We start from the raw sequence: 19,027 nt of genomic DNA on the forward strand, positions 1-19,027 counted from the left end.
ATATGTAGCTATGACGGGCCGTACAGGGTATAAAAGTGTCGCAAAAACTGCCGAATAAAAAAATATAAGTGCCAAATAGGTGCCATTATTTTTAATCGAAAGGAGATTACTTCTTTCTATCCCATTTAGCAATAAGTAAGAACGTCATTTCTTAAACAAAACCGCAATACCAAAATAAATTGTGTTGTATAAAAACATTAGAAACTAAAAAGTTTGTGCGAAATTGAAAAGTTAGTTGGTATTTGAAGTAAAAAATGGCACAGTTTGAGCCAGGTTGGCAGTCCTGGCTGCAAGTGACCGGCACTTTCTTCGCCGCTACCCCGCCCTTGCGAAACCGAGTTGTATAGTACTTTACAATTATTTTCTCCAGTGTTTGAAAGATCTCAACAGTGTGGGCGTAAGCAATCGTCAAAGCTTCGTTAAGAAAACATGGTGTTTTCACCACATAACACAGTGATTTTTGAAACCCATAATTTAAAAAATTTGTATATTCACATGATGTGATGCAGTGGTTAGCAGTGCGTCCTACCATCCCGCAGGCCTTCTTTAGAGCCCAGTTTCCGACCAACATCAAAAAATAAACAACAAACAAGTTCTTTCTAGTAGCGGTCACCCCTAGACAGGCTATGGCATACCGAATGTATTCTGCCATTAAAAACAGCTTTTCATAAAAATACAATCCACGTTGGGAGTCGGCGTAAAACTGTAGGCCCCCCTTTATGAAAAGACATCAGGGCGCACGCCAAAAATCGGAGAAGAAGCTCGGCCAAGCACGAACGTATTGTGTAAACGCCAATTTATTATTATTATATTCATAAGAATCAGGCTCACAGAGGTTTTTGAGGTCGCTGAATTTGAATCTGAAGCCAAAATAACAAAAAAAAAAAAACAAATGGCCGATCCAATAAGGGCTAGCCCAGCGCTTGCCCACATCCCGAAGTGGAGCAAAGGGCTTGGGTTATATTTATCTCGAAGATAGGAAAAGAGAGACTACTCTCTCGCCAAGTCCTTCAGGCCGATAAGTCTAACCCCCTTTCTGCTAACAGTACTCTGTACCTTCATCGACAGCTCTCACGTTGGTGTCGACCGGGCACTTAAAAAACGTAATGTGCAGGAAAGTGTCCGCAAATGCATAGCTATGCTACTTAACAAAAGTATAGCTGAAACCGACATCGGGTATAGCGTGGCACAGCTACAAACTACAAAAGGTTGCCCGCAGAGAGGAGTTTTATCCCCTCTCCTCTGGAGCTTAGTTATGGACGCACTCTTAAGAGATTTTCACTGACAATGGCATCCGCTGAATAAATCCACAAAATCGATATTTTTGGATAATGGGCACGAAATGGGGACCAAATATAAAATGCGGCCGCTGATATGTAACCAAAAAAAAAAAAATTTTAATTATCTCAACTATGTAGAAGTTGATATTGAAAACACACCATTTGTGCTATAGTTAATGTTCTAGTAAAAGACGAGAATAATTCTCATGAGGAAAGGACTTCACTCTCATTGTCATCGTCTACGATGTGAGTAAATATCCATTCTCATAAAAGCGAGTGCCTATACTCACGAGAATTATTCTCATCGTACACAAAGACGTACACGCCTATTCCGAGTGCCGACTGGTAGTAGATAAACGACTATTATTCGAGTATCGCTTTTCCATGGTATTGTGATCGTCGTTGTCTCGTTCAATGAGTCAATGTGAATAAATTATACGCGCTCACCCTTCTATAAATAAACGGTTGAAGAAGGATGAGCGACTAAAAACTATTCATAGTCGCTTATTCAACGAGAAATCCACATTCACAATACCATGGAAAAGCGATAATCGAATAATAGTCGTTTATCTGATACTAGTCGACACTCGCAATAGGGGTATTATATTATTTATATGTACATATATACATATATTTTAAACGGCCTTATTTTAAGGGTGAGGAGCTCGGTTTAAAAACAGCATAACTATATGTAGAAGGAATGGGAAATGGCATTTATGTGGCAATTTTGATTTATAAGGTGCTTAATGATGATTACTAAACGTTCTTTATATGAATGTGTTGCCCAGTTTTGAACTTACTTGAAAGCATAACTACCTCCAACGTTATCAATATGAGTAATGGCTTGTTGTAGATGATTTGCTGCATCTTGTACTTGCTGCAATTTCCACGGTGCATCAGGCGTGATGGAGGTACGTTGAACTTGGCTTGAAGCGCGTTTAAGCTTGTAACTAATGTCCTAAAAGTATAGGATTTAAGTTATATATTTAACTTTTAAAATTTTTGTAATAACTACAGCTTGGGTGATGCTATCGCCGGTGAGAGTAACGGAACACTTAAGCTGATCCTGCGCTGCCATCAACACAAACTTTTCAGTTCGTTTACCATCATTGTCAGGAAAGCATGGCACCGGAAATCGACGTGCACATTCCTAAAAGAAATGTAAAGCAAATGCATGTACATATGTAGATATGTAGGTAACATAGAATTAATTTTTAAATAATTCAAGCTGGAAAATAATGCATACCACTAATATTTCGCGCAGCTTCCTAAATATTGCGTGAACTTCATCTCGCATAACCCATTCAAATTCGATTTGCTGCAAGTAAATTAAAAATATGAATAAATGATTCCGTAAAAGCAAGCCGAATTTGTTTTTAAATACAGTAGGATCATGCTAGGATTTATTATATGTATGTACGTATATACATATGGGCACAGTGGCACATGTCTTTAATCCTTGTCTAATCCTTACTAAACGTTTACGAGGTACTCATAGCCATTTAGTAGGGATTAGACAAGGATTACTACATGTGCCACTGAAGTAGTAAGGTTTTCTTAGTTTTGAGTTTTGTAGTTATTGCAGAGGTCCATGGATATGCACTATTGAGTTAAGTACCATTCCAACGGTGGACATGGTTAACTTTGTTACAATACCAATTAGGGCACACTAATTTACACATTTACAAAAAGGCACTAAATGAAATACATATATGGACGCTACTAATACACTTCTTGAATTATTTGCTTCAGTCCTTGTATAGCGTTTTATTTTACTTTATTGATTATTTTTCCTACAATGCGAAAATTGTTCCATTAACCAAGTATGTACAAATTCGTTAGGCACACATATTATTAGCTATGCTCGTTAGCATATTTGCTGGGCATTGTACTTACGAATATTTTATATGAAATCATTAAAAAAACTTAATATAATTTTTATTTATTAACTTACGAGATTTTTAATTTCTTCGACTTCGGTGTCTTCCATTGTTTATGTATAGGTGACGTTTGGCCATTGTTGCCATAAAAATATTACCAAACTCCTCAAAAACAAATGCAGAATCCTCAAAATCCGAACAAATAACTCAAAATTTTCTTATTACAGTAATGATTATTGGGAACAAATGCAGTTGGGCTCCAAATCTCAAAAAAAAAATATATATATATATATTGGTATCGATAGAGATGATTGAGCTGAGGGGTACTGTTTAGTAAGTGGCCCACCTATTTTGGGGTATGGCGTCCAAAGGGGTGACCTGATCCAAAAAAAAATTGCACACACTTGTAGCCAAGGGTCTACCCATTATTTTAACATCCACTATTGTAATTTTTGGTCACTAATTTATTTACAAATTGGGTTTGAAATATGCCCTTTTTTGTAAAATTCGGAAATTAGCGTACATTTATCACTCCTATTTTCCTTAAAGCAGCCACTTCACCAATGCATTTTTATATTCCCCTTCACTTTAAACTTTATTCGACTTGTTACAACTCTCTTTATTACTTTAATTTTAACCTATCAATCACAATTTATTAAACAAAAACACCTTCAAAACCACGCGTCTGCCTTTGGTTGCATATGCAAATTAAATGGCGGCGTTTAGCTGTCAAACTGCTAAATATACAAGAAGGATGAGAGACAAAAGAAAATATGATATAACCCAGTCAGCATTAAAAATATAAACCTTTCCATGGAAAATATGTATCTACGCAGAAATGTGTTCTCTACAAAAGGTGTTCAGCCCCCTTTCTTTGGCAACACAGAAGGGAATTCTACGTAGTGAGGGTTATAATCCCTAAGTGCGGCCGAAGGCCGCCTACGCAGAAAGGTGTTCAGCCCCCTTTCTTTGGCAACACAGAAGAGAATTCTACGTAGTGAGGGTTATAATCCCTAAACTTTTCGTAAAGTGGCGACTGACCCCTTTCGAATGAGGGGGGTTTGGGGGCCACGCCCCTCCGCCCCCCACCCCAAAAACGATGGGACAATAACTAAACATTTCCCGAGCTGAGTATAAGGGTATACTTTTTTTTGGGCAAACAACAACAACAAAAATTGTCAAAGGTTAAAGTTCAAAATAAGCAATTTTTGAAATCCATATTCTTATAGAAATCGTTTTGTCTTGTTTACCTCACACCATTTCTACCGGAGCCAGTAATCGGACTTTAAAAAAATTCTGTGTGGTAGAATCTGGTAAAAAAATGTGGTAGATATTTGGGTTTGGATCAAACTTTGTACAAAAATTAAAAAAATTCTGCATTGCTTCACCCAAATGGCAAACTTTTTAATTAGACTCTAAAAAATTTTATTTTAGTATAATAAAGTGCAAGATTGAAGTTTCGAAAAGTTGCGTTGAGTTTTGGAAATTATTTTCCTTGACAGTTTAAGCCTTCCTTCCTTTCCTTCCTTCCTTTCATATTAAGATATTTTTCGAACATATTAGGTGCGTTCGTTTAAAATCTCCAGCAGAAACCAACCAACTGCCAAATTTCGGCGAAATGTCATCTGTTCTCTCACAAGAGAGAAATATCCAAAATAGTACGCGAACAGAAAATTTGCAGAAACTTGCAAGTTAGACGAACAGCTGATATAATTTTTGTTTACATACAAAAGTGTAAAATTTAAAACGTACGAAAAGTCATCGCAAAGTGTTATACTGACACAGTTTATTGATTAAACAAATAACTACTTATTTCTTACAAGTTTAATTAGTCGCATTTTGTAATTTTTATCTTCCAAACCATCAAATTCATTTTTGTGATTTGCGTAAATGCCAACCAGCTGTTTTTGATCATCTGTTTTCCTGTTAGCAAAAATTTTTCCAGCAGAAACCAGCAGCTTCCCCTCAAAATGAAATGTCAGTTTGCTCTCTCAATTTCCCCCACTTTGCAAGTTTTTTGCGTACGCGAACGCAAAAACTTGTAAGTTTTGGTTAAACATGAACAATTAACAGCTACGCGAACGAACCTATTTTAAGAGATTTCTGCAACCTTGCGGAGTGCTGCCAGCTTTTCTTTTTATCACATCACGAAGTAGCGAACAAATGTGGCACGTTCCAGAAACAGCTAATTGGGATTTGGCGATTTTTACAATTTTCAAGTAAAAGTAAACAACGTCTCAGAACCTTTCATGCACTCAAATTTGCTAATACGTTCACAAAAACCGCCGTTTTTTAACATTTTCGCTATTAATTCTTTTTATAAATCATATATTTTGCAATTTAACATAATAAAACCGCGTTTTCTGTCGAAAAATTGATTACTGAGAAAATTTACTATTTTACAATTTATTTTATTCTCCCATTCGGATTCGTTTACTTATGTCAAGCAAAAATAAAACTACTCAAAAACGCGAATATGTGGTAAGGTTTGCGCACGATGAAATTAGTGCACACATTACGGCTTGTAAAATTTTTTAACTTTGAAATTAAATTTTTTTTTACCACAAGATGGCTTTGCTAAATATATACAAATGCTCTTGTCAAGTTTCAAAAGAATTCGATACGTTTTGTGTTCAAGATGGGCAATGAAAAAGAAGTACGCGAAAAAATGATTAGATCTTATAACGAAAATCCAAATTGGACTTTCAAAGCAATCGCTAGAAAAGCAAAGGTTTCCCGGAATACCGTATCGCTTGTTGTTTAAACTTACAACGAACGTCTGACTGTAAATAGGAAGCAAGGAAGTGGCAAAAAAAAGGGTTTTAAAAACCCTGTTGTCGCCAAGAAGATAATAACGCTTTTTAGGAAAAATCCTAACATATCGGGTAGAAAAGTTGCTGAAAAAACTACAATGCTCCGAGGCTTTTGTCAGAAAAGTTAAAAAGGAGGAAGGGCTTAAGTCATACAAAGTTCAGAAAGTTCCTGACAGAAATTCAAAAAAGAACAGCACGGCAAAAGATCGAGCCAAACGACTTAACCTTGAGTTCTTTAAGAATTTTGACTGCTGCATCATGGATGATGAAACATATGTACTTGGGGACTTTTCTCAGCTACCAGGTGTGGATTTTTATGTTGCAGATCGTAGAGGAAATGTCCAAGAGGAGTTCAAAACGCAAAAAAAGACAAAGTTTCGTAAAAAGTTTTTGGTTTGGCAAGCAATTTGTAGCTGTGGTAAAAGAAGTAGCTCCTTTGTTACAACTGGAACGATTAATACTGGATTATATATCCAGGAGTGTTTGCAAAAACGGCTTTTGCCATTCATAAGACGGCATGAGGTCCATTACAGCAAATCGGCACTTGAGTGTTATGAGACGAACAACATATTATTTGTACCCAGATACGCAAATCCACCTAACTGCCCGGAGCTCAGACCCATCGAAAGATATTGGGCTCTGGTAAAAAGGGTTATGCAGGGCACAAAACAAGTTGCTGATACCACCAAACATTTTTCCAAAAAATGGTAATCATCAAGCAAAAAAGTTACTGAAAACACAGTTAGACGACTAATGGGAGGTATATTAGAAAAAATTAAATTGTTTATAAAAACCCATTAATCTGTAAAATGTGTTTAATAAATATAAACATGAATTGAATGTATGTTATAATACTGCTTCTTTATTTTTAATAAATCAGCTAATTCAAAAGCTATTTGAATTATTTCGTGCACTAATTTCATCGTGCGCAAACCTTAGATTTCAGACCTTGAGTGGTAGATGTGGTAGATGCTCAAAAAAGTGGCAGATCTACCACAATGTGGTAGAAGTCCGATCACTGACCGGAGCACGAGAACTTAAAAAAATCTAAACATATATGAGTTTTGGGAACAAATTTAATTAATCAAAAACGAACTGAACGATCAGATCTTGGCTAGCATTTTTAAAATGTCTCAAGGTATATTTTCTATTCCACATTCTCCGCAAATGTTTAACGTGTCTTTTCTGTTCAGAATGTGATAAAAACTTAACGTAAATAGAAATAGATTACAAGTAAAAACTCTCGGTTCTTTAATAAAAGCAGACGATTATGTCATGATACACAAATACGCACAGAGTCTTTAAACGAAAATGTGACTTACGATCTCTCAGAAAGTGAAATGCTTAACTTATTTTTATTCTACTTTTAATAAATATACATATGTATATTTTTACATGATGTTTGTTTAAAAGGCGTTGAATAAATGTATATTTGTTTTAAACTTTCGTTGTTTTTGTGAAAGCTTTTAAATTTTTTGTTGGTACATTTTTTCAGACGTTTGATACAATTTCGTAAAATTCATTTATCATCGCTGGTACGAATAGCAGGTTTTGCAGGATTTACAGGAACAGCTGTTTTTGCCATTAGACTGCTTTTACACAGTTCAAGTATTGAATTCAATTCTGCTCGCATGTGGAAGAGAGGGGGTGAGAAGAAAAGGGACGAGTACACATGCGTCTGTACCGTCAAGTCGTTTCAACTTTCTTGCTTTGCTTTTGGCATTTTCGTTGCTTCCCGTTTAAAGAACCAAAAACTTGAATTCAACAGAATTGAAACGTGCAAAAGCAAATAGAAAACACAAAAGAGAATGAGCAAGAATTGCTTTCAAGTAGTTGAATCATGTAAATCGGGTGTTGATGAACCTTCTGCAAGGTGGTGCAGGAACAGCTTCCTGTAAAACCCTTGGGGTGTTCACAGTTCGTTCCAAATAGTGTCTCAAAATGTAGACGTCTACATTTTAAGACGTTTTCTAACCGTAAAATCTGTGGTGTTGTTGTTTCCCATACAAAATTGGAAAACGACGCCGTCTACATTTTGTCACACTCAAAGGTATGTTTTTTACGCGTCTACATTTTGCAACCTCGCAGCAGGGTTGCATTATGGCAATACTAATCACATTTTTTTTATTTATTGGGCACGTTTTCCGTATTTGCATTTAATTTGAGCGCAATTTCTGATGAAAAGAAACAAATTAAGGAAAAGGAATAACAAATATTACGAATTGGTAATTAAGTTAAATAATTACAATTTTTCAGAAACAAAATCGAAAGGCGACATATAAACAATGCACGCAAACAAGAAATGTCTGGCAACACCAGCAAAGTTTTGAGACGATTTTGCGACGACTGCTAGAAAGGGGTGCTCACAGTTTGATGCTAAAAATGTCTCAAAATGTAGACGTCTACATTTTCAGACACAATTTGGAACGAACTGTGAACACCCCACCTGTAAATTCCTGCTATTCGTACTGTTGCTGGAACTATACTGTGCTGGAACGCAAGAATGATAGAATACAAGAAAACTGCAGCAGCATCTCTGCGGGATTTATTAGTTAACTTGCTAATGGAGGCTGCGTGGAGCAGAAACAAAATCATTGTGAGGAAATGCTTTTAAAATAATAATAGAGAAACATTTCGGGAACAACTTTGCCGTGCCCTATGTACACAAAATGCAACGACTCGTCCCAGCGCTACACTTGCATCTAGGCTTCCTGCATCTTGACGGCTGTCGCAATTTAACACACAGCACTTCATAGTATTAGTTTTTACGCAGTCCTCAACTCAAAATCACTCACAAATTGCAAATTGACACAATTTAAACTGATTTTTCACTAATAATTCATATTTCTCTTTCGCTGATTTGTAAACAAAGGTTTATTTACAAGTTACCACAACTGTCAAAATCGGCAAAACCAAAGTAGCGGTACCACTGACGGCGCCACCTTTGTTCGCTGCACCGTGGCTGGAACGCAACTATTATAACGATGGAATGAAAAAAATTATCGATAACATTTGGAATATTAGCAGCAATGTTCCCGTTTTAGACCTTTGGTGGCTAGATTTAGCTACCACATACTTTGTTTGACCACATAAATTTAAAATTGCCCCTAGCCCTTTGGAGAATTTATTCATCCTTGGCATGAAAAAGATGTATATGCTTAATTTGACCTCATTTTTTTTCATTTATGTAAGAGATGAATTTTTAAACTAAGAAAGACTGATATATATACATTAGACTGCATCACCAAAAAAAGTTGCGGTTTTTCCGCCGGGATTACAAAATTTATTATATTTTAAGACGTTCACCAAAATATTTGGGAAAAATATTAAGATTTAAGTGAGCTGGACCGATTTGAAAATACATCCAAAACTGGAGTTTTTTATGAATAAAAATAGTTTCGTAAAGAACTTTTTGAAAAAAGTCCCCTCAGATGACAAAACAGATTAAGCTTAAAAAAATCTGCATACAAATATTTAAAAATCTTTCCAATGGAATCATAAGAATGAGATTTTTGATGCTGTTTTTTTACTTTTTTCAAAGATTGATTTACGAAAAACTTGAATAACTGGGCCAAAACTATTCTGATTTAGACTTATGGGATCTCAGTAGAAAGGTATTTTCACACTGTTTTTATTTCTGTCAAACAAAAATCATTCGTGTCCCAATTTTTTTTTCAAATACCAACACATCTTAATTCAACTTTGAATGACGTTCGTTCATCCTACCTTTCTATTTCATCCTTTGAATGAGTTTATTAGCAAAGAAATAAAAAGGGTGATAAAATACCTTTCCACCGACACCTCTTAAGTCTAAATCATAAGAGTTTAGGCTCAGTTATTCAAGGTTTTCTTATACCAATATTTGAAAAAAGGTAAAAAAACAGCATCAAAAATCTCATCAGTACGATTCCGTTCAATTTTCTTTTTAATTTTTTTAAGCTTAAACCGTTTTGTCATTTGAGGGGATTTTTTCAAAAAAAAAAATTTAAGAAACTATTTTTATTCATGAAAAACTCCATTTGTGGAGGTGTTTTGAAATTGGTCCAGCTCACTTAAATCTTAATATTTTTTTGGAAATATTTTGGTGGACGTCTTAAAATATAATAGATTTTATAATTCCAATGGAAAAATAGTACCGATTTTTTTTGTATGGGGAGTGATGCAGTCTAATATACATATATATATATTGTATGTTCATTACGTTTTTATACATAGTACATACTGTAAAATTGTTAGGGCTGTTAACTTATCAACGATTTATCTATAGTTTAAAATAGGTAAGTTTACGGCCCTTAATATGGCTTAATTTGTTAAATGGCCCATCAAGTCGATTGACCGTGTATGTTCTTGTGGTGTGATTGTACCAGCTGCTGGCGCGACTTCAAAAACTATTTGAAAATTTTATGATTGTACCAGCATGCTGGTGTCGTCAGTGGTGAAATTAGCTCAATTTTCTAAATAAAAAGTATTTTGGCGGAAATTTCTTGCACTATATGAGTCAAAGCCGTGTTTGTGGAAGATTAAGTTCACGATATTGCAGTTGTGATTTAAAAAAAAAAACAATGTTTAACAATATGGTAGAAAAATTATGAAATTTCGGCTCTAACCATTTGTAAAGAAATAAATATTGTACCAGCATGCTGGTAAGTTATATGCTTCGGGCCTGATGGTACAATCACTTGATGGAGCCAGCAAGCTGGTGTCGTATATTTCCCCTTTTATACAAAAAAGTTTCTGGTTGGTTAAAATATTAGCTTTTTTTCCCAGTGTTCATTGTTTTTCTATACCATAACTTATTGAAAATGTTGGCGTGTATATGTATATGTAAGGGCCTGTGCCAATTGATAGAAAAGTTCTATGGTGGAAAAACTTTTTACTATGGTGAGAAAATTTTACATTTCTGCTGTGCCAATTCGTAACTTTTTACTGCTGGAAATTTTTGACAGTTGCTTTGATGCACAAGAAGACTATCGTGTTTGCTATTTATAAAATGCAGCAATTATATAGAAAATATTTGCCTTTGATGATTTCAATTCTTCTGGAACTGAAATCCATGCATTTATTAGACCTTTTAGCAGTAATATTAGAAATAAAAACACGTCAAAACCGTCTGGTAAGTGTGTTCACAAAAATGTTTAAAACCGTGTACAATTGTTTCCAATAAAAACATATGTCGTTTTAGGGTATTATGTACATGCAACAAGACAACAAGACGTTTATTCCAAAATACTAAGCAACATTATGAACGGCGATAACAAGACTACAAAAATGTATCTTAGGTTGTCCTCTGCTTCGTTTCGAAAAATTGTAACTCACATTCCCATAAAGCGCCACGGATGGTCAGTGGAGTACGAAGTCATTTGCTTAATAAAGTCTTCAAATTATTTATATTGTTCTTACTCACTTCCAGCCTTCGTTGCTGTTGGCGTTCTTTGAACTGAACCAAACATCCTTGTCAATGCGCTTTTCCAGAAGGATTCTGCGTTCTGAACTGCTCCCTGTAAAATAGTATTTTTAATTAAAAAAATACATAACGCCTTTTCATATGTAAATCTGAAATTAAATCTTACAAGTTATATAGCTTTTATTTATTTTTTTTGCCGGCGGGACCATGTTCTTTTATTTCCACTCGCTTTTGTTTTCTTTAATTTATGTTTATACGTGCGTTGTTCGTTTTTCTTCTTGATAATGCTTGCTGTCAAATTTTTCACTAGCCCTGCCGTATCAAACATTTTTATTCACCTCATAGCTGTCAAAAATTTACTATCCAGAGAACTTTTCTATCAATTGGCACAGGCCCTAAGTAAAAAATTTTAACCATTTTTAGCCACAACGACTTTTTTAGCTCTTTTATGGGCTGTTTTTGCTTACGCGTAAAAGCACATTTAGCGCATTTAGCTCTAAATGCTACTCTGTTGTGTTATTTCTGCTTTTCTTCGCTACAAAATGGATGCAAAATGTAAGTTATTGTTAAAAATTTATAAATTGTTGAATTAAATTGGTGATGTATTTATTTACTATATTTTTAGTACACAGAAAAAGTGCCAGCAAGTGGAACCAGGCAGGCGAGCGGGCTTTATTGGAAATATGGGGTGAGAAGATGAGCGAGTTGCATGGCTGTAGAAAAAATAGCCATATACTTCAGGAAATGGCTGCGGTGCTCGAAAGCCATGGATTCCGTTACACGGTGGCGGAGGTCAAGACAAAAATGCACAACTTGAGCGCCCGATATCGGTAAATATTTTTACTTGTTATTATGCTTATGAAAAGTTATTTGGTGGGCATTATACCCGCCGCGCATGCTCTTTTCGCGCGAGTGTTCGTGCTAGTGGCCCCAGCTAGCTGAGAACCGTTTTTCTAATGGCAGTGTCGCGAGTGTCCCTAAGCATGGAGGAAGCGGTGCATAAATGAGGTATTCCAGTATTTTTTGCCAGATACTTTCTATATTAACCAAGTATGTATATTCCATATACAAATTCGTTATCAGTGTCGGATTCAGAACTTAATTCAATTGTTTCCATCTTGCTTGGTTCCCATCGATTTTCACTGATGTACACATCAGCACGGCATCGTAAACGAGCATGTACGGCCCGGCTTACTATCTGTTTATAAATATCTGTGTTCGTATGGAATAATAGCTTATGCCGGAAGGCTGGCTTTAGTATAATGAACCATTCGCAGCATACGATTACTGTTTTAAAAGTTGCAGATAGTTGTTTTGAAGAAGTAAAATTTCTTCGGAGCACCATCCCGTCCCGTTACACAATTTCACGGTGTTCAATAATCTCCTCGACATAATAATTTTTTTTAATAGCCTTTTTACATCCATTTTAAAAAATGTACTGTTTGCTGTTGGTTTGCTGTAACTTATTTGTTTACTCCTTTCTTTTATTTGTTTTGACAGATTTTTTGTTTTTTGTTTTGATTTCTCAGCTGGTTCCGATAAAAATTAGAGACTGCAGCGATTTGTTCGTAATTCGCATGGTAATTGGATCTGAATTACCAACAAATGAAGTAATTCGCTCTCAAAATTTTGTATGGCGAATTACGTAATTCGAAGGTTAACTGGAGTGCGAACTACGAATGAGAGAGCGAACTACGTAATTGGGGTGCCGTGGCAAAGCCGTATTAAAGCTATTTATGTTGTGTATGGGGGTGTTTGAAGGTTTGACAAGCCGTTTGAGGAAAATGTGAACCAAATGAAAATTTGTTGATTTTCTGGCCGCCATGTTGACGTATGATCAAACCGCTTACGTTGTGTATGGTAAAATCGCCTCATTCGCAATGGAATTTTCACCGAATGAGGACGCAAGAGAGAAAAATCGAAGAAAACCAAAGATTGTGAACCGGAAGAAAACTAAAATTCTTTACTTGAACGAGTCACGTTTGCATGGCGTATGGCGAAATGGGAAAATTAGGTTTGAAGAATGTTTGAAAAGCCGCTTGTGTGGTGTATTTCGCTCTTAATAAAACTTCGGAAAGCTTTTTGTTCAAAAATTTGATGAGCGATTAATCACTCTGTTAAGTAAAACATGGTTGCATTTGTTGTTTGCAAATATATCGAGAGGAAATTCATCAAAAATTCCTCAAAATAAAAATCCTCAAAAAATACTCAAGCGTAATTTGTTATTAAAATTTGTAATTTTAACCAACTTGTATGGGACTATTTTACAACATATAATGCACTTTCCACTAAATTTATACGTTATTTACATTCAATATATGTGCAGTTAGGGTGTGCACGATCAAACAAATAAATACTTTTTAGAGCCGATTGTTCAATGTCTGGTTATCACTACCACTACACTATCGTCGATTTCGACATCATGCATGTAACAACTTGGAGAATATAGCAAAAAATCGTGTTTTTTTGTATGGTTAGGCTCAAATATCTCGAAAACCTAAGCCAATCGAGCAAAACTGATTATGGATTCAGATTTAGCGCAACGAAAACCTTTAGAAAAATATATGCTAGTCCCAGGGTCTGAACTTTTTTTTAATTTTGTAGGCCTGTGTAATCTGTGGTTAAACATAGTTATCGACATTACCTACTCCCTGTTGTATGCATGGAGTCGAAGACGTCGATAACGATGTTTAACCACAGATTACACAGGCCTACAAAATTTAAAAAAAGTTCAGACCCTGGGACTAGCTTATATTTTTCTAAAGGTTTTCGTTGCGCTGAATCTGAATCCAAAATCAGTTTTGCTCGATTGTCTTAGGTTTTCGAGATATTTGAGCCTAAACATACGAAAAACCCGATTTTTTGCTATATTCTTCAAGTTTTTTATCAAGAATAGTTTTTGTTTACAAAATTGAATAAATCATTTGAAAGCAAAATATTTCCCCTTGATAATGCTGTTTTACTCAACGAGATATCTTGGTTTAAGCCAAAGATATTGTCCATTGAAGTTTATGAGTTTTGCGACATTACTTCTTTGCACAAATGCTTGAAAGATACCACACGAAAAGAAATAGATTTGTGGTATACGTTTAGGCGCCTTTAATTACATAATGAATGTGTGTGTATATCTGCGCGTGCATAGAGAAAACTTATTTCGTTTAAGAATTTAACAAAGAAAAGAATGCATGAGAAATTCTCCAGGAATTTCATTTGAGATTATACATATGTGAAGTACATGATATATATATGATATATGATATATAATATACATAATAATATACACATACATTCATTATGTAAATAAAGGCGCCTAAACGTATACCACAAATCTGTTTCTTTTCGTGTTGTATCTTTCAAGCATTTGTGCAAAGAAGTAATGTCGCAAAACTCATAAACTTCAATGGACAATATCTCAGGTTTGGAACAAGATATGTCGTTGAGTTAAACAGCCTTATCAAGGGGAAATATTTTACTTTCAAATGATTTATTAAATTTTCTAAAAAAACGAACTGTTCTTGATGAAAATACATGACGAATATAGCAAAAAGTCGGGGCTTTCGCATGTTTAGGCTCAAATATCTCGAAAACCTGAGCCAATCTGGATTCAGATTCAGCGCATCAAAAACCTGTGTTAGTGTTAACCAGACATTGAGTAACCGGCCCTTAGTATATTACAGCTTTTTTATGCAAAATTGATTGTTGTTTACATATTATGAGAGCGCAAATGGTAGCAGAACTGTGTTGCCACATCTAAAAACCAAGGGTGGAAAGTAAGACCAAATGAAAATACGATAAGGTTCTTTTGTTCAGATTAAAATAAATATTAGGGGGATAGGGGTTATAATCCCCTATATATATGTATATTATACTATATAGGGGTTATATTTGCATAGAACACCTTTCTACACCCTCACTACGTAGAATTCTCTTTTCTGTATTGCCAAAGAAGAGCCTTACATGACTTTTTGCATAGAAAACCTTTCTGCGTAGGCGGCTTTCCGCCGCACTTATTGATTATAACCCTCACAACGTAGAATTCTCCTTTCTGTGTTGCTTAAGAAGGGGGCTGAACAGCTTTTGCATAGAACACCTTTCTGCGTAGGCGGCCTTCTGCCGCACTTAGGGATTATAACCCTCACAACGTAGAATTCTCCTTTCTGTGTTGCCGAAAAAGAGGGGAATGTGACCCTAATCCCCCTACTATTTATTTAAATCTGAACAAAAGAACCTTATCGTATTTTCCTTTCAATCGTATTTTCTTTTGGTCTTACTTTCCACCCTTGGTTTTTTTAGATGTGGCAGCACAGTCCTGCTGTTATTTGCAAATATTCTGCATGTACTCTCATAATAATTAAACAACAATCGATTTTTGATAAAAAAAAAGCTGTAATATACTCATGAATCAATAATACAAGGTTAGATAATTATTGACAGCCGCGGATTGACACTCACTTACAAAAGGTTGCATTTACGAAGGACGGAGAAAGGGAAAGAATGAAATCCCTTGGTGCGAAAATGTTAGTAGAAAAGTACGCAAAGTAGTAGTAGTGAAATTCCTTTTGTAACTTCTAATGTATTTGCAGGAAATCTGGCATTTTAAACGAAATATTGAACGAAATATTAATATATCTACGTGAATTACGTAATTTATGTGCTATTAAGCTGTATAAAAACAGCAAAAGGACTCAAAATTTAAATAAAACTACTATGAGATTTATGTAAACATCCAATATAAATACCATTTATGTTTTCATCAGTTAAATGTGCTTCATATGCATATACAAATAAACATTTTGCACAAAAGCTTATACTTCTATTACACACCAAAGCTACACTTTTTTCAAGTAAATTTGCAAAGAAGCAACACGGTGCCATTGCTAACTTGCTGTCTCCACAGGCAAAAGTTTTTATCTTGATAATGTTATCAGGCAAAATTTTGCCCATGGAGACCGCATATTGCTCTTGGCAAGCAATAATTATCAGAGCTTTTATCTTGATAAATATTGCCAGCAATTTGGTACTTTGACAGCTACATTTTCATTTGCGCGATAGCTTCGTGGAGACAACATTATCGATATTTCAATATAAAAAGCTCATAAAAATTGTTGAATAAATTTTTTTAATAAATTTTTTTTAATTTTTTTATTTTTATTTATTTTATTTTATTACATTTCATATTCGTTTTCATATTCTGCTGTAGGTGGTCCCATATTCGAACTCCGTCAGACATAACTTCAAAATGATAATATGTAATTTTGATCTTCCTTTTATTTGTCCTCAACGCGTTTGTCCAAACGTGTTTAAAGAAAACAATCTCCTTCATTACTCCTGCATTACTTGTCAACTAGTTTCAAGCTAGCTTTTTGTAGCTAAATACAAGTTCTATATTTTTTTGTAGAAATCCCGCAAAAAAGCTAACTACAACTGGGTTATTTTTTATCAATTGATAATTTTTTTCTGAAGGACATATCCGTATGTACTATTTAAATTTAAAGAAATAAAAAATTTTAAAAGCTATTGGGATAATTTACGGATTACATATTGAAAACAAGGTTGTCTTCTATTTTCTAAAAGTTTAACCCATCAACTCGAACCAGAACGGGTCTTTTTGACCCACTGTTTAAAAAAAATGGCTAATAGATGGTTAAAATTTCCACTAAAATATTAAGCGCCAAATTTTTCTAAGGAGAACCGAATGTAATGAAAAATAATACTAATTTTTACCAAACGGGGGAACTTTAACCCTTTGTAGAAAACGTTGCGATGCGAGGGAGCAAAACTTTCCTGGGGTTTGACCACCACTAAGGAATGCTAACGTAATTTTCACACAGCTACCTAGTACTTGTATACGTATTTGGGACCCCAGAATAAAATAATTTACGAATGTAAAAATTTGCAAAAAAAGTGTAGGCTCTTTATTAAAAGTCTGTTTAAAATATAAAAAAAAAATACTCAGGAAAATCAACTTGTCTTTGTTTTATCTCTAATTATTGAGGAGTTAGATGGAATGAGTTAGATGAACAGAAGCTGCTTCTGTTAAAACTGCTTTCTGAGATATTGGCGTTAAAGTTTTTGATGTGTTATAACTTTCTCGTTGTTGTAGTAAAATAGTAGTATTATTGTAGTATTGGAAAGAGTTGTCTGCTGCGGAAAAAAATCGTTAGATTACCAGTATTCGACCCTAATTTAACTGTAATAAACGCTTTCGATCGAAAAATATGTTACCTATGTTTTTTCTGAGTTACGCTCTTTTTGGAAAATAAAGGAGATCATATTCTTGTCCAGTGGCCCAAATTATGCAAAAAAAATTCCTTTAAAAAAGTAATTTTCATTTCATAAAATTGTGTTTTTAAACGAGCAGTATTTAGTTCCTTCAAACGATGTATTTCAATGTACATACATCATGAAAATTTTGTACAAAATTCCTTAGGCGCCGCCGCCGCCGCGCCGATATTTTCGTAACTCGGCGGCGGCGCGTGAGGAATGACAAACATCGGCGGCGTCGGCGTGGCTCGGCGGGGTATATCTCTAGTCCGAGTAATTCTACCTTGGGGTTTACACCGGACAATATTGTCAAGACAATTATGTCAAAATGATGTGTTTGTTGTAATATGAATTCGCCGTGTTTACAACAAACACATCATTTTGACATAATTGTCTTGACAATATTGTCCGGTGTAAACCCTAAATTTGGTGCAATTCAGTATTCCTCGGACCTAGACTAGTAAAACTGTCAAAAAATAAAAATTCGCTCAGAGCAAGAGAGTAACACTGAAAAGTACGGGATCGCTTTCTGCTAAAAAATGGTAACTTCTGTCAACTTCAACATGACCTCCAAATTTTGGTTGTAAATTCTATGTTTAATGAAAGGTGTTGTACGTTGTGACCATTGTTGGCAGTTTGCAGGATTTCGCCCTTTTTCGGGATTTTATGACTAAAAGGGGCGAATGGGATTTTCTGACGAAAAACGGGATTTTTGTCATTCCATACCAAGCAATAGAATTTAGTTATTGATAAATAAGAAAAGGCTGCCAAACTCTGTGGTAAAATAACGCCGTTCATATGAATTCTATCAGCGGAACTTCATTCACTTGAAATGAATTTTAATAGCAATTTTATGAGTTGTTCAAAATTAGTTTGGATATCTTGAGTTTCTAGATTCTGAACTTGTTTTAAACGATTAATGCAAAAATATTTTAAGTGATTCTATTACACGATGTTATACTGATCAGGAACTTTTTAATGGACCTAGTACAGGTCGTAGGGCTGGTCAATTAATTCACGAAACTGGCTTAATTAAAATTTTTCTAACACCTTAAAATTCTCACTTTTTTCTTAAAAAAAAAACATTTTAGCATGACTTCCGGCACTATATAACTTTTAGCTCGGTTATAATTTAACCCATTTTCAGTTTTTATATGACTTAGAAAGGAAGGATACTTATACTATTTTAAGAAATAATAAGTTTTGTGAGCATATTGCAAATATATGGAAAATTGTTAGGTCAATCTGAAATTTACACAAATTTTTATTATTTTTTCCATTTCTACAACATTTTGTGGCAAAATATCAAAAGAAAATTGTCTCTTTTAGTCGCTACTTTGAACATTCTGCCTATTTCTCGTTGTTCGCTTCGCGTTGCCGCAGTAT

The 19,027-nt window shown here is 34.8% G+C and overlaps 2 protein-coding genes across 2 annotated transcripts in view; both read right to left on the reverse strand.

The window, feature by feature from the left end:
- The window catches only part of LOC118734045 (protein rogdi-like), a gene marked incomplete at its 5' end in the record, with an annotated part of 78,914 nt that overhangs the window by 57,921 nt on the left and 1,966 nt on the right, over positions 1–19,027 (reverse strand).
- LOC118734046 (protein rogdi-like) lies at positions 2,081–3,431 on the reverse strand (the record flags this gene model as incomplete). The annotated part of the gene is given in 4 exon segments (XM_036463740.1): positions 2,081–2,238; positions 2,296–2,430; positions 2,527–2,598; positions 3,235–3,431. Coding segments are annotated over 4 exon segments (401 nt in total), but the record flags the coding sequence as incomplete, so codon positions are not given.

The sequence above is a fragment of the Rhagoletis pomonella genome, unplaced genomic scaffold (assembly GCF_013731165.1).
Source record: "Rhagoletis pomonella isolate Grant_MI unplaced genomic scaffold, Rhpom_1.0 Rhpom_scaffold_00002, whole genome shotgun sequence".
In the NCBI taxonomy this organism is placed as follows: domain Eukaryota; kingdom Metazoa; phylum Arthropoda; class Insecta; order Diptera; family Tephritidae; genus Rhagoletis; species Rhagoletis pomonella.